General features: G+C 34.4%; 3 protein-coding genes, 1 long non-coding RNA gene and 1 other non-coding gene across 5 annotated transcripts in view; 2 read left to right on the forward strand and 3 right to left on the reverse strand.

The window, feature by feature from the left end:
* LOC101898182 (facilitated trehalose transporter Tret1-2 homolog) overlaps positions 1–16,750 on the forward strand; it is a 42,437-nt gene extending 25,687 nt beyond the window's left edge. The window contains exons 2-5 of the mRNA XM_005180315.4: positions 3,115–3,289; positions 12,184–12,340; positions 12,410–12,618; positions 14,638–16,750. Coding sequence (XP_005180372.1) covers positions 3,115–3,289; positions 12,184–12,340; positions 12,410–12,618; positions 14,638–15,702 — 1,606 coding nt within the window. The 3' untranslated portion in view covers positions 15,703–16,750. The remainder of the gene's footprint in view (positions 1–3,114; positions 3,290–12,183; positions 12,341–12,409; positions 12,619–14,637) is intronic.
* On the reverse strand, positions 3,667–3,738 carry TRNAE-UUC (transfer RNA glutamic acid (anticodon UUC)). The gene has a single exon. It is a non-coding gene; the product is annotated as a tRNA-Glu (tRNA).
* On the reverse strand, positions 12,557–14,631 carry LOC131804539 (uncharacterized). Its single transcript, XR_009343160.1, has 3 exons — positions 13,783–14,631; positions 13,598–13,701; positions 12,557–12,644 (listed from the first exon to the last, which is right to left on the reverse strand). It is a non-coding gene; the product is annotated as an uncharacterized LOC131804539 (long non-coding RNA).
* A 2,570-nt stretch (positions 16,751–19,320) lies between the features above and the next one.
* LOC101898010 (gastrulation defective protein 1 homolog) lies at positions 19,321–21,665 on the forward strand. The gene is made up of 2 exons (XM_005180314.4): positions 19,321–19,665; positions 19,728–21,665. The coding sequence occupies exons 1-2, from the start codon at positions 19,420–19,422 to the stop codon at positions 21,426–21,428; spliced, it is 1,947 nt and encodes a 648-aa protein (XP_005180371.2). The 5' UTR covers positions 19,321–19,419; the 3' UTR covers positions 21,429–21,665.
* A 449-nt stretch (positions 21,666–22,114) lies between these two features.
* Positions 22,115–22,898, reverse strand: LOC101898480 (NTF2-related export protein). Its single transcript, XM_011292900.3, has 3 exons — positions 22,773–22,898; positions 22,617–22,703; positions 22,115–22,556 (listed from the first exon to the last, which is right to left on the reverse strand). Exons 1-3 carry the CDS (start codon positions 22,779–22,781, stop codon positions 22,233–22,235), a joined length of 420 nt encoding a protein of 139 aa, XP_011291202.1. The 5' UTR covers positions 22,782–22,898; the 3' UTR covers positions 22,115–22,232.
* Positions 22,899–23,128: the final 230 nt, after the last annotated feature.

Consider the following 23,128-nt stretch of genomic DNA (forward strand, 5'->3'; position numbering starts at 1 on the left):
CTCAGCACGCGCCACCCAAGGATGGTTACAAAATGAGGTTACTCGCTTCATTTCCAGTGCACAATGGCCACCAAAATCTCCGGATACCAATCCGTGGGACTATTGTATCTGGAGTACTTTGGAAAGCAAGGTTGGTACTAAAAAATACCAAAGTATCGATCACCTCAAGAAAGCGCTTCGACGGGAATGGCCCAATATACTGCAGAGCAACATTCGGGCAGCATGTGACGGTTTCATTGGCCGTTTGAAGGCCTTAATTCCTGCCAAAGTTAACTAATTCGAACAAATCGAAACTTATTCTAAAATGTTATGCTATTTCCGACATTTTTTGCATTGATGCAAAAAAATTGAAAGAAAAAAGTAAAAATTATGGCGATTGACTTTGCTGAATTTTTTTATCTCACTCTGTACATATATGGACCTATACTATACATAACCATACCTATATACATATTTGGCAACATTGTTTAAATATTAAATATTTTTTTCGTACCTTTCCATACAAATTAAACCACAATTTCATGTGGCGCCCAACATTATATACTTTGCAACATGGGAGAAATGTAACAACATCTCTCCCGGTTTTCAAGTTAAGATGGCTGTTGATATTTTTATAGGGATCAAATATTCTCCCACAAGCAATCAAATTATTATCTCCCATACTAAAACTTTCTTTAAAGATTCCTTGGAAATTTTGTTGCCTATATTATTCTGAATAAAGCCTATAGTTTTTCACTGAAAATGATAACAAAACCTAAATGCAAAATAGTTATCAAATCTCATATTATCTGATGTGACACCTAATTGACTCCTGTGTCTAATATCAAAAAAATATATATACGTAATTTATAACTACTGACACAATACAAAAACAAAGTTATAAGAAGTTCTGTCTTAAAAAGATTATGGTGAGATAAAATATTTTATATCCTAGGAAATATATTGCGCATTTTAGTATTGAAGGTTGTATTCGCCTACGGAACACCAACCTAGCACTACTTGCATGTTTTGTGGCAACAATTCGGAGAAGGGAAATAAACGTCCACTCCTTCTGGTACTTCTCCCACAGAAGTCGAATTAAATATATATATATATATATATATATATATATATATATATATATATATATATATATATATATATATATATACTGCACAGAAAGAAAAGGATAATCTGATTTTTCTCTAACTTTGCAAATCCTAATATTTGCATCAGTGCTAGGTTATGTGCGAAAATAGAAAATATCGGTCCATCTCATCAAGTAACTCCCCGACAAAAGGTCAAAATTTTTAACATTTTTAACTCTCAAGCAATGTGAGTCTAATTGTCTTCAAATTACACACATCACAATATTTTTATTAACCCAAGGTCTGGTGTGAAGATGGATTTTATCGATCCACTGCTTCTAGTTCCTGTCCCACAAAGGGTCAAAATTTTGATTATTCATGAAGTCCATAAAACGCGAAATTAACATCCTATTCCATTCAGACTCAGCACATCTCAATTTTTCTATTAACACAAGATCTTTTATAAAGATGGTAGAGATCGGACCATTTCTTCTGGTACCTCCCCCACAAATGTTTAAAATGTTGAAGAATCAAAACGATTATAAAATACGAAATAAGCATCGGGTTCTCTACATATTTCACACATCCCATTTTTTCTACTAATACAAGATTTGCTAAGAAGTTGGTAGAGAACAGGGTCACAAAGGGCCAACATTTTCAATACCTATGAAACCACTAAACGCGAAAATAATATCCAATTCAATTCAGGCATAGCACATCTCAATATTTCCATTAGTACAAAATCTGTTAAATATGGTAGAGATCGGACTATTTCTTATGATACTTCCGGTACAGGGTATGATACAGGTTTCAAGGTTTTGAAAAAAAAAAACGCTCAAAGAAAGCGAAAATAACTTCCAACTCTCTTAAAATTTCACACATGAAGATGGTGTATGTCTGCGAACCCCTTCCGGTACCTCTTCTACAAAAGGGTCAACATTTTTAATACTTTTATATGTCATAACAAGTCAGCAATGATTTTCAACTTGCTATATCTAAATATTTCTCTCAACTAGAAACCTGAGATAAGTATTGAATGTACGATTTCGCATAAAATTGGATATAAATGTTCGATTTTCTTGTAATTCTGCTCATGCCAATATTTTTATGTGTATTAGATGAAGTATGAAAATGGAATACTTCGGTCGACTATATCTGGCACGTCACGCACATTTTCTAAAAATTATCTCATATCAAGTCAACGAATTGACCAGTATAGTCCAAACCTGGCACGTCGCAATATTTATATAATATTTATTTAGATCCGCTACGAAATGGACAATATTGGCCCATTCCAAGGAAACCTACTCCATAGAGGGTCAACAATTTCAGTAATTATAACAGAAGTCAAAATATATTTTAATAATCAAACATTGGCTGAAGGTATACATCTGCCGGTAATACCGACTGTTACTTATTAACTTGTTTCAACTATAAAGAATTATTTTATAAGTTGACTAAAAGTATGCTGTAAAAATGCTAAATATGAAAGACATGATGTGTAAGCTAGCCTTATATACACAAGGTTTTCTCTTAGAAAACCAACAGGTACTCTCTCTGATTTTTTAGTGGAAGATCAATAGATATTATATAGGCCAATTACTTTCTTTCTAATCTCTGGGAATCGGGTCTGGAATACATAAGTTCATTCCTCCTTCAAGTTTAAGTTAGATTGTTAGAGATATTATAGTATCAAACAGGAGTTTTCAAAAGGGATCTAATATTTGTGAACTTCCATACTATTTTTCTAATTAGAAACAGATATTGCCCTGCAAAACAAATTGCTTCTTAATAAAGAAAGAAAAATCTCGGAGTTATAACTTATAACGCACTTTCATGTTTCTCATATTCTACAAATTTTTAGATCCACCCCATGCGGTAGTAGTAACCTCCTCACCCGCATTGCATAACCTCCTCACCCACATGTGCCTATAATTATTGTTTCTAACTAATCAAATATTTACATACTTTATAAATTCGCAATAGAACTGTCTTAACTAATTGTGCATTTGTTTGGTCTTGTTTTTTTTTTTCTTTTCTTTTATAGGGAAGATGAATACAGCAAAATAATGCCGACGACAAAATTCAATTATCAAATCGTACCGACAGCAAACGGCAACAATAACAACAACAATGGCATCGAGACAACGGATATCTATCGGCAAAAGCAGTGCGACAATGAACACGACCACAAAACAATTAAACGGGGTATTTACCACCAGGTGGGTAGAGTACAAATTGGACAACACTTGTTTCCTATAATAGATAAAAAAGCAGAGCAATACGGCTTATTTGTTGTAATACCAAAAAAAAAAAAAACAACAAAAAACGCTAAAAGAAATTAGATTTCAAAACAACAGCGATTTAACAATGGCATTGCCAAAATTAATACGATTTCAAATTTTTGCTAATTTGGCAAACTGAAGGTGAAATGTAAACAAAAGAATATAAAACCAAAATATCAATTAGGGGACAAGTGCAAGTGTTAAATTAGCATAGGTTAGGGTAAAAGCAAATGTTTGCAGTAGAAATCGTAAAAAGTACATTCTTTAAAAATTAAAAAAAAATCATTAATGAAAAAAAAAACTATAAAAAAAATTTCCCATACCGGGAATCGAACCCGGGCCTTCTGGGTGAAAGCCAGATATCCTAGCCACTAGACCATATGGGATATACGATGAATGAAGCCAAATGATTAATAACAAGAGACGGCATACACACATACAACGATATTAAAAATGTATTTCCCCCTTCTGCTATTCCATTCTTTGAGCACAACAGAGAGAATTGAACCAAAAGAGCAAACGTTTTGTTATGATTCTCTTTTAGCGACATTTTCTCTTTTAATGTGCTATTAACAACAGTGTTGCCAATGATTACAAAAATAATATTTATTTGGTGTAGACTTGAAGTGGTAAAATCTCGATATAAATAATGCTCACAAATGCCGGCCGGCCAAACATTCAAACGATAAACATGTAGGGGAATTCGGCAAATTTTTGCCAAGTTAAAAAGAAAACAGGCTGATTAAAAATTAACAAAATTTTTTCTTAGCTATAGCTTCATGTCTTAGAGACATAATTGCGACAATACAGTTACTACTTATATCTACAATTTGAACTGAATCAATAAGAAAGTATAAAAATTAAAAGTACGTCTATGTTCGGCATGTCCCAGTAGTCGGTATTATTTATATTTATACTCAAATTATAAATTTTTGTAACTAAATGTAAAAATAAATTTATATTAGCTTCTAATATCATGTCAGTTATCTTTGAGTATAATTTCGCTAAGAAAAGATGATTTATTCTATAAAAATCTAGTTTTTTTAAATGTTAAAGACTGGAAAAGATTGATAAAATGTTTATTCGTCAAATATGGAATAAATAACAGTTTTATATACAATGGAACGCCAATCAGTTAATTTTATTTAAATGAACTTTTATTTGAAAAATGACAGAATCGATGACCATGAAAAATATTCGATTTCGAAATATTTTAATAATAGCTAAATCCATGTACAAAAAAATTAGGTGTGTCTGGTTACAAACAATTACGCTTGCGATTTCCAAAATAAAGATGTTTTTAAATTGCTTGTACGAATATAAATCACTGGAAGGAGAAGAAGAAGAGTTCCAAGTGATTGTAAGAAGAAAATTGTCCAGCAAGAATTTGCAAACCCTCACTGAAATTTTTTCCGAAATCACACTCTTTTGCAAATATTTTGTGATAACAGATTGTTACAAAGTTTAGGGTAACCAGACGCACCTAGTATTGCAGAGCTATCAGCTGATTACATTTTTATACCCTCAGCCAGATGGCTAGAGAGGGTGTACATCCTTTGATACGGCCAAAACGTGTCTCATCGAAAAAACGGGTTTAGATCCTAGGTCTCTTTAGACCAAATCCGTTTCAGGGCATTTGGAGTCGATCTAGCGGTGTCCGCACGCGTGTCCGTCTGTGTGGCTGCGCACTATAACTCTCGAGGGGAGTATCCTATTTGGGTCCAAACTTGAGACATCGTAATATTATTGTCAAACTTAGATCGAGTTCGGAGATGGACAATATTGGCCCACTCCTTCTAGTACCTTCCCCAAAAAGGTCGACATTTTCTGAGAAAATATTTTACTACACATAAAGAGAAAGGATGATCCGATTTTGCTCTAACTTTGCAAATCCTAAAATTTGCATTAGTGCTAGGTCAGGTGCGAAAATAAAAAATATCAGTAAATCAGAATAATTATACTCTTTTAAAATGTAGTGTAAGAGACCGATTCAAATTACAAATATCACAATATTTTCATTAACCCAAGATCTGGTGTAAAAATGGGATAAATCGGTCCACTACTTCTGCTATCTCCCCCACAAAGGGTCAAAATTTTGAATATCAGTTAAGCTCATAAATCGCGAAATTAACATCCAATTCCATTCGGAGTTGGCACATCTCAATATTTCTGTCATCACAAGATCTTGTACGTCCCCCACATAGGATTCAAAATTTTGATAATCAAATCGCTCAAAAAAGCGAAATAAGCATTCAACTCTCTTCAAATTTCAAACATACAAACATTTTTTGTGAAGTTTATATATAACTGCGAACCCTTTCTGATAACTCACTTACAAAGGGTCACCATTTTCAATTCTATTATCTGTCATAACTTTCGATACAAGTCAGCGATTTTTATAAAATTATCACATATCTATATCTATAAAAGAGGAAAATGTTTGTTTATTTTTAATTTATAGACTCGAAACCGCTGCACAGCGGAAATTTCCAAGTATACTACAACATCGCATGAAAGTAACATAGGCTATATACATTTTTGAAATTCCACTTGGAACTGGAGATATAGCATCATAATCGAAGGTATCTTCCAAAAATTTAGATTTTATATGCACATATCTATTGATTGATTACAGATACAGTCTCCAAAATTGAAATGCGTAACGGAATTCGGAACAAAAATAAATTTGCTAAATTATATTGAAATCGGTACAGATTTGGATATATTTGTATTTGATGCACCAAACCCGCTATGTATCTCTAATTTCAATGAAATTAGGAATGTGTAACGGATTTTAAAATGAACATGGATATAGCTTTAAAAAAACAATAAAGGGATTAAGCCTGACCATTTTGCAACAACAAAATACTATGGTATCCCGAACAAACAAGCCAACACTGTTCTATAGCTCCCATATATATTTTCGTCCGATTTCGTTTATTTGATGCACCAAACACGATATGCATGTTTGATTCCAATGAAATTTGGAATGTGTGACGGGATTTGATCAGAAAATAAATTTGTCAAATTATTTTGAAATCGGTTCAGATTTAGTTATAGTTCCCATATATATTTTCAAAAGGGGTAGCGAAGCGCACCGGGTTCCTTTTTATATACCTGTCAAATATGTTCAATTTTATTGAGCTTGAGAATAAACGAATTAGGCATAATACTTTCTTAAAGAAAGGTTCCTTGATATAAAATGATATTCTATCAGTTTAACAAAATAAGTCCTCTTGATATAGACAATTTTCCATGAATACATAACCCGTTAAAAAGGATTTGTGTAAGGAAGTGCTACAAATAGATCTATATTTTCTTATCTCAATAGAAGATCTTCAGAATTCCCCCATGAAGTCTTCTATTCCAGAACATCCATTGAAGACCTACATAAATTCTTTTGTCTTTGTGATTAAAAATTAACAAAATTTTTTCTTAGCTATAGCTTCATGTCTTAGAGACATAATTGCGACAATACAGTTACTACTTATATCTACAATTTGAACTGAATCAATAAGAAAGTATAAAAATTAAAAGTACGTCTATGTTCGGCATGTCCCAGTAGTCGGTATTATTTATATTTATACTCAAATTATAAATTTTTGTAACTAAATGTAAAAATAAATTTATATTAGCTTCTAATATCATGTCAGTTATCTTTGAGTATAATTTCGCTAAGAAAAGATGATTTATTCTATAAAAATCTAGTTTTTTTAAATGTTAAAGACTGGAAAAGATTGATAAAATGTTTATTCGTCAAATATGGAATAAATAACAGTTTTATATACAATGGAACGCCAATCAGTTAATTTTATTTAAATGAACTTTTATTTGAAAAATGACAGAATCGATGACCATGAAAAATATTCGATTTCGAAATATTTTAATAATAGCTAAATCCATGTACAAAAAAATTAGGTGTGTCTGGTTACAAACAATTACGCTTGCGATTTCCAAAATAAAGATGTTTTTAAATTGCTTGTACGAATATAAATCACTGGAAGGAGAAGAAGAAGAGTTCCAAGTGATTGTAAGAAGAAAATTGTCCAGCAAGAATTTGCAAACCCTCACTGAAATTTTTTCCGAAATCACACTCTTTTGCAAATATTTTGTGATAACAGATTGTTACAAAGTTTAGGGTAACCAGACGCACCTAGTATTGCAGAGCTATCAGCTGATTACATTTTTATACCCTCAGCCAGATGGCTAGAGAGGGTGTACATCCTTTGATACGGCCAAAACGTGTCTCATCGAAAAAACGGGTTTAGATCCTAGGTCTCTTTAGACCAAATCCGTTTCAGGGCATTTGGAGTCGATCTAGCGGTGTCCGCACGCGTGTCCGTCTGTGTGGCTGCGCACTATAACTCTCGAGGGGAGTATCCTATTTGGGTCCAAACTTGAGACATCGTAATATTATTGTCAAACTTAGATCGAGTTCGGAGATGGACAATATTGGCCCACTCCTTCTAGTACCTTCCCCAAAAAGGTCGACATTTTCTGAGAAAATATTTTACTACACATAAAGAGAAAGGATGATCCGATTTTGCTCTAACTTTGCAAATCCTAAAATTTGCATTAGTGCTAGGTCAGGTGCGAAAATAAAAAATATCAGTAAATCAGAATAATTATACTCTTTTAAAATGTAGTGTAAGAGACCGATTCAAATTACAAATATCACAATATTTTCATTAACCCAAGATCTGGTGTAAAAATGGGATAAATCGGTCCACTACTTCTGCTATCTCCCCCACAAAGGGTCAAAATTTTGAATATCAGTTAAGCTCATAAATCGCGAAATTAACATCCAATTCCATTCGGAGTTGGCACATCTCAATATTTCTGTCATCACAAGATCTTGTACGTCCCCCACATAGGATTCAAAATTTTGATAATCAAATCGCTCAAAAAAGCGAAATAAGCATTCAACTCTCTTCAAATTTCAAACATACAAACATTTTTTGTGAAGTTTATATATAACTGCGAACCCTTTCTGATAACTCACTTACAAAGGGTCACCATTTTCAATTCTATTATCTGTCATAACTTTCGATACAAGTCAGCGATTTTTATAAAATTATCACATATCTATATCTATAAAAGAGGAAAATGTTTGTTTATTTTTAATTTATAGACTCGAAACCGCTGCACAGCGGAAATTTCCAAGTATACTACAACATCGCATGAAAGTAACATAGGCTATATACATTTTTGAAATTCCACTTGGAACTGGAGATATAGCATCATAATCGAAGGTATCTTCCAAAAATTTAGATTTTATATGCACATATCTATTGATTGATTACAGATACAGTCTCCAAAATTGAAATGCGTAACGGAATTCGGAACAAAAATAAATTTGCTAAATTATATTGAAATCGGTACAGATTTGGATATATTTGTATTTGATGCACCAAACCCGCTATGTATCTCTAATTTCAATGAAATTAGGAATGTGTAACGGATTTTAAAATGAACATGGATATAGCTTTAAAAAAACAATAAAGGGATTAAGCCTGACCATTTTGCAACAACAAAATACTATGGTATCCCGAACAAACAAGCCAACACTGTTCTATAGCTCCCATATATATTTTCGTCCGATTTCGTTTATTTGATGCACCAAACACGATATGCATGTTTGATTCCAATGAAATTTGGAATGTGTGACGGGATTTGATCAGAAAATAAATTTGTCAAATTATTTTGAAATCGGTTCAGATTTAGTTATAGTTCCCATATATATTTTCAAAAGGGGTAGCGAAGCGCACCGGGTTCCTTTTTATATACCTGTCAAATATGTTCAATTTTATTGAGCTTGAGAATAAACGAATTAGGCATAATACTTTCTTAAAGAAAGGTTCCTTGATATAAAATGATATTCTATCAGTTTAACAAAATAAGTCCTCTTGATATAGACAATTTTCCATGAATACATAACCCGTTAAAAAGGATTTGTGTAAGGAAGTGCTACAAATAGATCTATATTTTCTTATCTCAATAGAAGATCTTCAGAATTCCCCCATGAAGTCTTCTATTCCAGAACATCCATTGAAGACCTACATAAATTCTTTTGTCCATAAAATATCATAAGATCTATAGAAAAAACGTCTATACAAAGTCTTTCACTGAAAATCCATAATGACAAATGTATTCGATTTAGCCTCAAACAGTTCATTTTGTTCATACGTTTTCATATTACTACATAATTGCTTGCCTCTAATTGATTTAATGACTTGTTTATGAAATTTTAATTTACCACCATGTAACGATATCGATTGCGTGCCCCCCATCGAAAGTGAAACCACAAATATTTTTAAATGAATTCGAATGAAGTAACAAATCAATTAAATGTTCATACATTCATTTATTCTGGCAAAGCGTACATCGTGTGGTGAACAGTCATATATGGCTATGGAGGAGAACATTGATAGCTGTAGACATCAGTTTGGAATGTAAATTGGAATTCTTAGTGAAATGCACACACACTTTCCTTTGATTGTTAAATTGTCATAGTTCCTTTTCTGAAGCATGACCAGTTAAAGTACATACCATGCTTATATTGTGAATTTCTCCATGAGGATGAGATACTCTAAACATTTTTGTAAAAAGTGGAAACAGGAGATATAAAGTGTTCGTTATAACCCTGTTTAACTGTATATAAAAGGGTATTAACACACAAACGAATGTATAATATGTAACTTGTCTCTATATCACTTACATATACAACAAAAGTGACAGATTTAAATGATAGTCAAACAAAATGACATAAAACAGTATATAATGATGATAATGAGAATAAACATCATAATCATCATTTTTTCGCATCACAATGAACTTTATCAACACTTAAAGACAATATACGAGGTATATTGTTAAAACGAATAAAATCGGATGCGATTCCTAATAAATTTTCCAGATTTTGCAAACTTACCTCATATTTTGGTTGTACTCTTTATTTGTGGGCAATATTATTAATTATGAGAATGTTTTTATAGTGAAATTTACGAAAAGTAGGTCATCAGTACTATGGCCATGATATTAATAATGTGAAATTGCCTATAAGTAATGAAATCACAGCACAAACAAATGGGAGTGCGAATGAACAACAATTGAATATTTTAGTGGAACGTTTTTTATTATCATCAGCCATACGGATAACATACCGTCAAAAAGTGTCTCACCGGGCCGAATTTTTAATACCCTGTACCATTTTAAAGAAACTTGAAATTAAAAAAAAAAAAAAAACAAGTAAAAAACTGTAAGTTCGGCCGGGCCAAACTTTGAATACCCTTCACCATTTGGAACGAATTTGGCAATTTTCAAAAAAATTAAAATTCTTTTAAAATCTGCAAAGTACATAATGTAGCCGTTATATTAGGTTCTAAGCCATAAGCCTTTACAATATTCAAATGCGAGACCTAAAAACAATTCGGTGAATAAAGCATCAAAATACCGAATATAGGGAGGTACCATTATATGAGGGCTATACGAAGACGTGGACCTGCGCAGACAATTTTGTGTCTTAGGCTGCAGTATTCATTATGAACTTTAAATACCAAATTTGAAACAATTCTGGTGAATAATGTCGCCAAAATCATAAAAATACCGAACATCGGGAGGTACCATTAAATGAGGGCTACACGAAGACGTCGACCTGCAAAATGTGGACCTGCACAAACAATTTTCTGCCATAGGCTGCAGTATCTATTAAGAACTTCAAATACCAAATTTGAAACAATTCCGGTGAATAATGTCGCTCAAATGATGAAAATAGCGAATATCAGCAGGTGCCGTTAAATGGGGGCTATACGAAGACGTGGACCTGCACAAACAATTTTTTGTCCTAGACTGTAGTATCTATTACGAACTTCAAATACCACACTTAAAACAAATTCGGTGAATAACATCGCTAAAATCATCAAAATACCAAATATTGGGAGGTAGCGTTATATGGGGGCTACAAGAAAACGTGGACCCGCACAGACAATTTTCTGTCATAGGCTGTAATATCCATTACGAACTTCCAGTACCAAATTTGAAACAATTCCTGTGAATACCATCGCTAAAATCATCAAAATACCGAATATCGGGAAGTACCGTTATATGGGGGCTACACGAAGACGTCGACCTGCACAAACAATTTTCTGTCATAGGCTGTATATATCTATTACGAACTTCAAATACCAAATTTGAAACAATTTCGATGAATATTGTCGCAAAAATCATCAAAATACCGAATATTGGGAAGTACCGTTATATGGGGGCTACACGAAGACGTGGACTTACATGGCCCATGTTCAATATCAAAAGTCCTGCAGACATAATATACATTTGAGTAAAATCAATCAATCAATCTACTTCATTTCGTTCGGAAGCTAGAGTGATTTCCACAGACGGAAGGACATCGCTAAATCGAAATAGAACTTTATGCTGATCAAGAATATATATACTTTGTGGGGTCTAAAATGTATATTTCGAGGTGTTATAAACGGAATGAAAAACTTGATATACCCTCCATACTATGGTGGAGGGTATAAAAATTTAATAGTTTAGTTCAACGTTTCTTTATACGTACAACCATATGGATGACATATCGCACCACAATCAAGGGTTAAAACAATGTGCGTTTGGACGAAATCCGTTTTAGGTATATAATGTCGATCTATCAACATTTGTATAGCCTCCACCAAATTTACAGTAACAACAAATATCTTTAACAAGAATATCCCTTTTGTATTAAAAAATGACATGAATGGTAACCAGGACTTCATTTTATTCTTTTATTCACTTCTTTACCGCGAAACTTATACCTAATTTTTCTTCATTTTCAGATTATTTCCACATGTGCCGTACTGGTGTTATCAGCCGCTTGCGGTATGCCCATTGGTTATTCAGCAGTATTATTACCTCAGCTAACGGTGGGAGGAAGTGCCACCACAAATTCCACACCAGAAATTGTGATAGACATTGAAATGGGTTCATGGATTGGTAAGTTGGCACACCACAAATTTAATGTTTTAATAATTTAAAAAAAATTCCTTTTTAATTTCCTTACAGCCAGTGTACACAGTTTGGCAACCCCGGTGGGTTCATTTATCTCTGGACCCATGGCCGATTACATTGGACGACGTTCCACGCTATTGGTGTCGGTGATACCAATATTTGTGGGCTGGAGTGTTTTGGCCTTGTCACAGTCCTATCCCATGCTGTTGATAGGACGTCTATTGTGTGGCTTTGCCACCGGTATTTTGGGTGGACCCGCTCAGGTGTGTAGAACTTTTTCTTTATAAATCTAATGCCAAATGAAAACGAAAACAAAATAATTACGCCAAATGTCCAGTCAGGGTTATATGATGATTTAAAAAAGATTAAATGAAAGCCAAGCCCAGATTTGGTTGCTCATTTTTTTATACAGTTTTCATTTCATTTAAGTGTGCCCACAATCAAGACGCCACCACATAGTATTTTTTTAGTAACCTTACACATATGCGGAACTATTTTGCATAGCTGTCACCAATTACACACAGACACCCACCCCTTTACATGCCACCAACTCGGAAATCTCCATTGTCCCTAAGAAAAAATGTCTGGTGATGGTGCATTAGCATAAAAAATTCCCACCACTGCCTGGCCAGAGCGCACATGTCAAAAGCCAGGCAGGCAGGCAGTCACAATTGCATGCCAGCCACATTAGAAAGAAAATAGAAGAAAAAAATAAACATCTTGCTGGAAAAGTCATGGACATATTCATCATCAGATTTTTAGCTTGCCGTAGTGGAAGATAAACACTTTTGTGATCCACGATGAAAAATAAGTGGATTTGTTTATATTTGCTCTATTAATTCTACAATAAGAACCGCCTAGCCGGACACCACCACCGCCACGGCTATTATTGTGGCTGTGGCTGAACGCACAATAATAACAATGAAAAAACATGATAGATGGGTCTATTGTCGGAAGTTCCATAGATTCCTTTTCTTATTATGTCTATCTATGATGAATAGCTAGCTTGCTGAGAACAAGACAGAAAACGTCATTTGTATTTTGTTTTCGCAAATCAAATGCCAACTGGGCGATATTCTTGAACCTGAATCTTAAAAGTTCAAGGCCATCATAATATAACTATTAAATTTAGCAAAAATTAAATGGACAAAATAGTTTAGCAGGTCAGTAGTACAAACACAAGCCACCTCACCCCACCCGACACATGTTTCCGACCCACGACATACATACAAACATACGTACATGCTACGTTGAAGTGAATGACCCACATTTTTTCTAAAAAAAGAGAAGAGCGTGTCAATTGAAACTGATTTCTAGAAATGGAACGACGTGACCAGGGAGATACACTGAAATATAAAATGGATTAGTTTTTATTGTTTTAAAAGGAAAGGGAAAGTTTTCTGTTGGAGATTCAATTTCGGACTTACAGGATTGACAAATTTCTGTAGAGTTTTTTATTGGAAAATCAATTTCAGACTCACAGGATTGACAAATTTCTGTAGGAAATTAATTTTAAAAATAAAGTGGTATTCATTCCTATTCAGCCTGGCTCAATTGATGTTTTTATAAAGTTAATATAAATTGAACAGATTTTTGAAATCCCCATTAATTTGATTTCCCATGGTAAACATAATTCAGCGAGGTTGAATTGTAGTTTTCCTATGGCAACCTTCTATTAAACCAGGAAGAATTGAATTGCTGTGGTTCAAAGTTAATACATTTTCTCCTCTCCCCCTATTCAAACTGGTCGAATTGACGTTTTTTATAAAGTTATTAAGCCTGGATGAATTGCAGATTTTTGAAATCCCCATTCAGCCGAGCTTAATTTGATTTCCCATGGAAAACATAATTCAGCGGGGTTGAATTGTAGTTTTTCTATGGCAACCTTCTGTTAAACCAGGCAGAATTCAGCCTGGATTAATTGAAGTTTTCTTAAGGTATTATTAAACCCCTGTGAATTATAATCTTGCCATTGAAATCCCCGTTCAGCAGGACTTAATTTAAGTGTTTCCTTGGAAAATACCATCCAACCAGGTTGAATTTAATTTTTTTTCATAACAACCTTCTTTTGACCAGGCCTGGCTGAATTAAAGTTTTTTATGGGGTTATTATTCCCGAGTGAATTGCAGCTTTCTTTTGAAACTCCCATTAATTAAGTTAATTTAAGTTTTTATTCGGCCGGGTTGAATTAAAGTTTTCCAATGGAAACCTCCTCTGCAACCAGTCAGTATCGAATTGAAGTGCTTCAGTATTAACCATTTTTCTCCTCTTTCTCATTTCAGGTCTATATTGCCGAAACGGCCGAACCAAATCTTCGTGGCCTGTTAATTGGTGCCCCCTTTGTTTCCTATTCCCTGGGTATTCTCATCGTTTATGCCTTGGGTTCGGCGCTGCATTGGAGAGCCGTGGCTTGGTGTGGAAATGTATTACCAGCTCTGGCAGCCTTAGCCATTTTCTTCATACCCGAAAGTCCTGCCTGGTTACTGCGACATAAAAAGCTGGAGAGAGCCCGTAAGGCATTGACATTTTTACGTGGCAACGATATAATGGCCCAAAAGGAAATGAATGTCATGGCCGAAAGATTGGAAAAGGAGAAGGCCACCACCAAGACCAATGAGAACATATTCCAGCTATGCTGCCAGCGGGTTGCCATCAAACCATTGGTGATTGTTATTATATTTTCATTCCTACAAATTGCTTCGGGTACCTTTATTGTGGTCTTCTATGCAATTGATATCATTTCGGAATTTGGAGCCGGTTTTGATCCCAAAGAGGCCGCCATATGGACGGCAGTCATAAGAATGTGTTGTACCCTAATATTTTGTATTATTTTATTATTTATCAGAAGAAGATTGATTTTGATATTGTCGGGTATTGGCTCGGGTCTAAGCTGTTTGGTTTTAAGTGGTTATATGTTTGCCCGCGAGGGACAACCAAAGGGTGGAGCCGATGTTATTGTGGCCGGTGTATGTTTAATGGCATACATTGCTTTCAACACTTCGTTGATGGTTATGCCGGGCATTATGATTGGTGAGCTGTTTCCAGCAAAGATTAGAGGACGTACTGCGGGAGCTGTCTTTGCTGCCATGAATGTGGCCCTCTTTGGCTTTACGAAAATGTTCCCAATGATTCATATGAATATTAGCATGAAGGGAGTGTTCATAATATTCGGCGTGGCCAGTATTTTGGTGTCAGTATTCATGTACCTATTCCAACCCGAAACCAAGGGACGTACATTGGAACAAATTGAAGATTATTTCAATGAAAACAATTGGCTATGGTTTAAGAGAGATAAAACTTATAAAATGGTACCCACCAAGGATCAGGAAGAAATTAATAAGGCGTGAGAAGATGCTTGAAAGAGTAGGGAATAAAATCTTCTGATTCCCATTTGTGTAAATAAACCATAAAAAACCTCGCCTACTTCGCTACTTTTTCACACCCCGAGGCCATTTATAAATTTGGGGAAATTTCCGAAATAATCTCGTAAAGATTATGTGCAATCCAAAACACTACTTAGTTACGTAAATTTTAGTAGGACTTTTTATGTATAGAAAGGATATTAGAATAAATGTCCCATTATTGTAATCGAGGAAGTCGAATGTCAAGTGATATTTATGACTGCAAAATGAACTCTTCTCTCATCAGCAATTAAAACACACATTTGTTGATGTTTCGATTCAAACATAGCCCAATGGAGTCTAGTTAATAATGAAAATATCAAAACTAAGTTGAGATCGAAATTATGTTATGTTAACGTCATGAATATCGTTTACATTGGCAGCCCTCCTTAAGCAGTAACACAATGAAGCTTATCCTCTAAGCGGTATACGGGAACAAAACACATTCACAAATTTATTTAAACAAGGTTTCCCTTAACCGCCAGCAGCGTTGTGTTTCTGTCTTACGAGGTTTTTACATTTTTCAGAATTGAATTGAAAACGTCGTTAACATTTGCTTAAGCTGAAACACAATGAAGCTAACCCTCTGGGCAATAAAGGGGTACAAAACACACCCAAAAATCTTATTGAACAAGATTTTCATAACATTTTGCAAACAAGCCGCCTATAGTAGCAGATTCATCGTGTTTCTTCTTTATGAGCCTTTTAAATATTTGAGAAAAAATATATTTCCCTCATTCATTTTTGCATTTAAATCACAAAACTTGTTTAGTGTTGTTATAGTACTTTATATTAATAATCGTGTAAACGGTTGTTGTTTTAAAAAATTTTAGCCGTCTTTATGATCTGTTACCACAAATATATATTTGTTAATGTAACAAACTTTTACTGTATATAAGTATATTAAACATTGTGTCATATAAGTTTTAATTGTAATGTATTGTGATCATTTTTAATTCCAATTTATTTTATATGTATGTACATGTTTTTACATTAGCTTAAGTTTATTTTAATAGTCTGTGAAAGTTTAGAAAAATAATTGCAATAAAAATTGAACAAAAATAAATTATTAGTTGTTTCAATTCTATTGTTTAATTCGATCAGGTTTATGTTTTTGATGCCCATCTTTAGAAAAGGATATACAAATTTGAAAATATGTCTATATTCGATGTTCGAGTGGGATATATGGTCTACTTCTGCATACGAATACGAATAAACAGAATTTTAAATAAATTTTTAATTGTCCTTTTTCGAGTTAAATCACAAGAAAAACAAGTCAAATAGTATCAGTTGGTTTTGCCGACAGATATATGCTCCCAGCCATGACTTATAATTATTCAAACTGTTGACTCTTTATGGAGGAGGTTCCGAAGCAGTTGGCCAATATTGACCAATTCGTACCTGACCAAAGACTGATATAAATATTTGCAACATGACAGATTTTGTCTATATCGACTGTTTCCTGTACTTAATATAAGTTATGTGCAATTTTTTGCTAAAAAGTGGAAATATGCGTGAGGTAACAGATATAGCGGACCGAGGTATTCCATTTTCATGCTTAAACCAAAACAGATAAAAAATATTGGTATGCGCAAAATTTAAAATTAAATTTCGATAAATTACATATTTATATAAGATTTCTGGTTAAGAGAAATATTTAGACATATCAATTTGTAAAGAATCACTGACTTGATTCTTATGATAGACAAAAGTATTGAAAATGTTGACCCTTGTTGTGGGTGAGGTACCAGAAGTGGTTCGAAGATATACATCATCTTTACAACAAAACTTGTGTTACCAAAAATGTTTTGTATGTGTGAAATTTGAATAGAGTTGGATACTTATTATGCTTTTAGCATTTGGTTTTTCAAAATCTTGAATCCTATGTGGGGGAGGTACTAAAAGAAATGATCCGATTCCTCCTCTATAACAGATCTTTTGTTGATGGAAATATTAAGATATACCAAGTCTGAACGAAATCGGATGTTAATTTCACGTTTTATGAGCTTCATGGATATTCAAAATGTTGACCCTTTGTGTGGGAGGTACCAGAAGAAGTGGACCGATATATCCCATCTTCACACCAGATCTTGTGTTAATAAAAATATTGTAATGTGTGTGATTTGAAGACAATCGGACTTACATCACATTTTATAAGTGTTATAATTATTCCAAATGTTGACCCTTTGTGGGGGAATTACCTATTTGAGGGGACCGATATTGTCTATTTTCGCCCCTAACCTAGCACTTATGCAGTTATGAGGATATACAAAGTTGGAGCAAAATATGATTATCCTTTCTCTTTCTGTGCAGTAAATTATTTTCTTTAAAAATATTGATATTTTGTGTGGAAGGTACCAGAAGGAGTGAACCGACATTGCCCATCTCCGAATTCAATCTACGTTTGGCAATTATATTACGATGTACCAAGTTTGGATCAAATCGGATACTCGGATAGGAAGGTACCTTTGTATTGGGGCTATGCGAAAACGTGGCACTTTTCAATACCAACCATCCTGGACACTATAATGTGGACTGTATCTCGTTTTCAACAGGACATCGTTAAATCGACTTAGAATTTGATGCTGATCATGAATATATACGACGAATATTTAAAGGTTTTATAAACGGAATATCAAAATTTAATTACCGTCCATGGTGGAGGACATAAAAATTGAGGCATAATATGCGGTGCGATGTCTACAAAAAAAATCAAATATCTGGTGGAACTCGTACGAACTTTATACAACATATTTATGGATGGACTGGCATCCTGATCAAGAATGTAGATAATTTATTGGGCCGAAAATTTTTATATCGACTAGGTAATTAATGTCCAAAAAAATCCAAATAAATATACTCTCCTCCATTAACTAAAATCAAATTTAACTATGTTCAAATCTCAGACACCGTTGTAAACAATATATAAAATCTTGATTTCAACGGTTGGTGGCTGGTTTAATCTCAAAGAACCCTAGAAGAAGTTTAAAATTCAGGAAAATTCCAAGACATGAATGGAATGTCAGCGTTATTCTATAAAATTATATTAAAGATGGAATGTTGGAGATAAACCCTAGTTGTTTCTATCAAAAATTTTATCTATCTAAAATTCGAATATTCAAGCAGCCAGTCATTAATTCTATAAGCCAATTGTTGGTTTGCTCTGAATACTCCATTCAATCAAGTTGATGCCATTTGGAACAAAGAACCTCAAATCCTTTAGTCCATTTCCTTTATAATTTGTCATTTATATACCATATTATGATGTCAAGCATCATCACCTTTAGTATCATCGGAATCGCCAACGCCTTTATTTAGGTAAATCTCCATGGTTTCTCGTTCTTCTTCTTCGCCTCAAAGTTCCCTGTTATCAATTCACTTGATCATATCAAGTGAATGATTTTAATGGACGATAATACAGCTGTTTGCGTTGTCCTCACGTCTCATTCGTAAGCAATAGAGTTGTTATGCTTTATACTCATTCGTAAACAACAGAGCCCCCTTTTACTTTTATTTTTTATCGGGCATTATGTTTTGCCATCGTGTTTGTTTCATTTGGAACGTGATATTGCCAGTACCTACCATTTCTCTTACTTGCGCCTAATGTAAATTTTGGAAAATAACAAGATTTTTCTCAAATAAATAAAGAATTTTTAAACAACCATGCAAAGGGGTAAAATATCATTTGGAAAAATCAATTTGAATCTCAGTAAGCCGCCTGCGGCTGCGGGAAATGAAAGCCAACCGCAAGCCGGGCCAAGTGATGGCGGTGGTTTCAAAAAAATCGATAAAAATCAGATGATCAAACAAATTGAAGATGTTACTGAAGACTTGGAGGCCCAGCGGCTAAAAGAAGTCATGGGTCTGACCGGATTCGGTAGGAAGACGGCCAAAGTTTTTGATATCAACGTAATTCTCGATTTATATTTAATCCCAAACCGAATGAATTATAATAGTTTTTTTTTTCATAGGAACAAATTGCCAAAGCCAAGGAAGTTGCTCCAGCACCACCACCCGCCAGTGATGAAGATGATGACGACGATGAGGACATTATTGGACCTCTGCCCTCCATGGCCTCTGGGGATAATGGTGGCGAAACCAAAGAACCATCTAAAAAGCCATCAAAAAATAGTGACGATGACGAAGACGACGATGATGATGACGACGACGAAGATGAAGATTTGGAAAAGAAAATCCCCGATAGTCATGAAGTTAAAATGCAGCATGGCTCCAAAGCCATTTTGGCCTTAGCTGGAGATCCTGCTGGTGCCCGTTTGGTATCTGGTTCCATAGATTATGAAGTATCCTTTTGGGATTTTGCTGGTATGGATTCGTCTATGCGTAGTTTCCGTACCATACAACCATGCGAAAATTATCCCATACGTGATCTGCACTATTCGATAACGGGAGATATGATTTTAGTCATTTCCGGCAATTCCCAGGCAAAGATATTAGATAGAGATGGTTTCGAGAAAATGGAATGTGTCAAGGGTGATCTTTATATTACCGATATGTCCAAGACAAAGGGACATACGGCACAATTGACTTCCGGCTGCTGGCATCCATATACTAAAGAAGAATTTCTAACTGCAGCCATGGATGGCACTTTGCGTATTTGGAAAGGCATAAAGAATAAGGAACAGCACACGGTCATAAAGATTAGGGCACAGGGTGGTCTAAAGACCAATGCCTCATCGTGTGCCTATAATCGGGATGCCACTCTTATTGCGGCTGGTTGTATCGATGGTTCCATACAAATGTGGGATACACGAAAAATGTTCGTCAACACAACCCATTGCTTGAGGGGTGCTCATCAAAAGGGTTCCGAAATAACCTCAATTATGTTTTCATATTTGGGCCAGCAATTGGCCACCCGATGTAATGATGAAACCATGAAGCTGTGGGATATCAGAAGTTTCAAACAGCCCTTGCATGTTTGGTCAAATCTATATTCACGTTATGACACCACCGACTGTTGTTTTAGTCCGGATGATAAGATATTGGTAACCGGAGAATCCCTAGCCAAGGGGGAGAAAGAAGCCAATTTACATTTCTATAATACTCAAACATTTGAAGAAATCAAGAGAATTGCAGTCACCGATTCGCATATCATAAAAACATTATGGCATCCCAAGCTAAATCAATTGTTTGTGGGCTGTGGTAATGGTGTCATAAAATGTTACTACGACGAGCAGAGATCGTTGAGGGGAGCCAAATTGTGTGCCGTCAAGAAATATCGCAAGAAGCGACAAGTGGAAGTTGTTGGTGTTTCGCAAATCATAACTCCCCATGCCCTGCCTATGTTCCGCCAAGAGAAATCGGGATCGTCGCGCAAGAAAATGGAAAAAGATCGTTTGGATCCAGTTAAATCCAGGCGACCAGATTTGCCCATCACAAGTGGTCAGGGTGGTCGTGTTGCTAGTTCCGGTGGCACTCTCAGTTCATATGTTATACGTAATTTGGGTCTGAGTAAGCGTGTCGATGATGATCAAGATCCCCGCGAAGCCATTTTGAAATACGCCAAAGAAGCTGAAGAAAATCCATATTGGATTGCACCGGCCTATAAACAAACACAACCGAAACCAGTGTTTTCATCCGGCACAGAAGGTGGTGCAGATGGTGATGATGATGGTGACGACGAACCTGGCAATAAGAAAGCTAAGAAGGAATAAATGTATATATTTAAGTATACACATGTATATGCCTGTTTGATTTGTAGGTCCATATATATATTTATGTGAGGTTATGTATAGTATTTAAGATCGGAAAGTTAAGAAACTGATGTGGTTTGAATGCTAACTACAGGAGCCAATTAGATGTTTAAGTAAAATGGATTAAGACATTAATTTTAAAGCATGATGACACTTGTATTCAATGCGTTTATGAAAAGAATAAAATATGAAATATAATTGTTTTATTTTGTTTTAAAGGGGTTGGGTTATATTGTGTTAAAATAGTTTGGATGTATTCCCAATTGAAAATGTTGGTAACAAATTGGTTTTATTCAGAAGCTTGGAAAAGAATCTATCCATCATTCTTATCTTTATTCAGAAGTTACCATCTATATAGTCGAGAGTATATTAGCTTACATTATGTTAACTATTCCTCACTGGGACCTAGACGTCCATTGAATTTATTCCAGGAAGGGAAAATCTAGGGCGTTGATAGAGTATGTGGGAGTTTCGATACTGTAAAATATGATCAAATCACCCTAGCCACTCGACAATTGTAAGTTAAAAAATCTGGTAAGGTTTTAGCTTTTGCTTGACATCACAGAAGAATGGTTCCCATGATGGTAGCTGGTTCGTCTGCTTCTCGACAAAAATGTTTCCATCTTAGCCTAAAAAATTATATTCCATTTCTATATATTTTAATTTAGAAACTATTACATTTACTTTTTATTATTTTCTTTACAAAGTCAGTACAAAATTTTATCTTAGAACTACTGATGAAAATTGCTTCTCCCACCCCACCATTTATTTGTTTTGTGTTACCAAAGCATCCTGCAGACGATAACAATCGCTGGCTATTCTCCACTTGTCATCTTGGGCGGTTATGATGAAAGTTTGCTGAAATGGCTTCACAGGTTGATCTGTATATTTGACAGTACCACCAGATTGTATCAAATATGTTAGCTGGCCTGCTACAGCATCATCAACTATGGGTTGAGCGTCCAGTGTGGAGATTGTGTGCTCCGACGAGGGTAGCTCTATGAAATATTTGTGAATGTTATCTTTGCCAGAGGCACCATTGCCATTCCATACAAACAGACCATTTTCCAAATATAAACGGCTAATTTGCTGCAAGATAAATACATTTTTAAATTCTTTTTAAAATACTCTTAGAAGACAGCCACTTACATGTCTTCTTTTATCAAACGACTGGTAGTATAATTTTGTGAAATCCTCGGCCGTACGGACACAACTTTCAATTTTTTGTTTCAATTCCTGTTGAAAATAAATAATACACTGTAGTTATTTGATTTTATTTAATTATTACTATCATATGTTACTTACAGCATCCATTTTTGTTCAATTTCCTTAACAAATTTAATAATTTTGTGCAATAGTCAATTTCTACTTCAACATGTTATATGGCGTTGCCAGTAAACTACCGGCAATTATAAACAAACTAATGGCATTGCCATGTATAAAACAACTATGTAGCCTTGCCATATTAGGAAATTAGTTCATTAATGCTTATAATGTGTTTACATTGAATCAAATTATGATAATGACTAGCTTTAAACCCCCACAAAAGGTAAAAATGAATAATTTTATATAAATTTAATTTATAAATTAGGTAGAACAAAGCTACCCCCTATATGCGATTTTTTCTTTTTGTGTGTGTATTGTTTGAATAAAAATTACAA

The sequence above is a fragment of the Musca domestica genome, unplaced genomic scaffold, assembly GCF_030504385.1.
Source record: "Musca domestica strain aabys unplaced genomic scaffold, Musca_domestica.polishedcontigs.V.1.1 46, whole genome shotgun sequence".
Taxonomy (NCBI): Eukaryota; Metazoa; Arthropoda; class Insecta; order Diptera; family Muscidae; genus Musca; species Musca domestica.

Excerpts from the sequence above, each read along its gene's own strand:
- LOC101898010 (XM_005180314.4), top strand. The coding sequence starts at position 19,420 with ATGCAAAGGGGTAAAATATCATTTGGAAAAATCAATTTGAATCTCAGT. Across the intron at positions 19,666-19,727 it reads CCAAAGTTTTTGATATCAAC|GAACAAATTGCCAAAGCCAA; the intron begins GTAATTCTCGAT and ends TTTTTTTCATAG.
- LOC101898480 (XM_011292900.3), bottom strand. Across the intron at positions 22,557-22,616 it reads CGTTTGATAAAAGAAGACAT|CAAATTAGCCGTTTATATTT; the intron begins GTAAGTGGCTGT and ends TTTATCTTGCAG.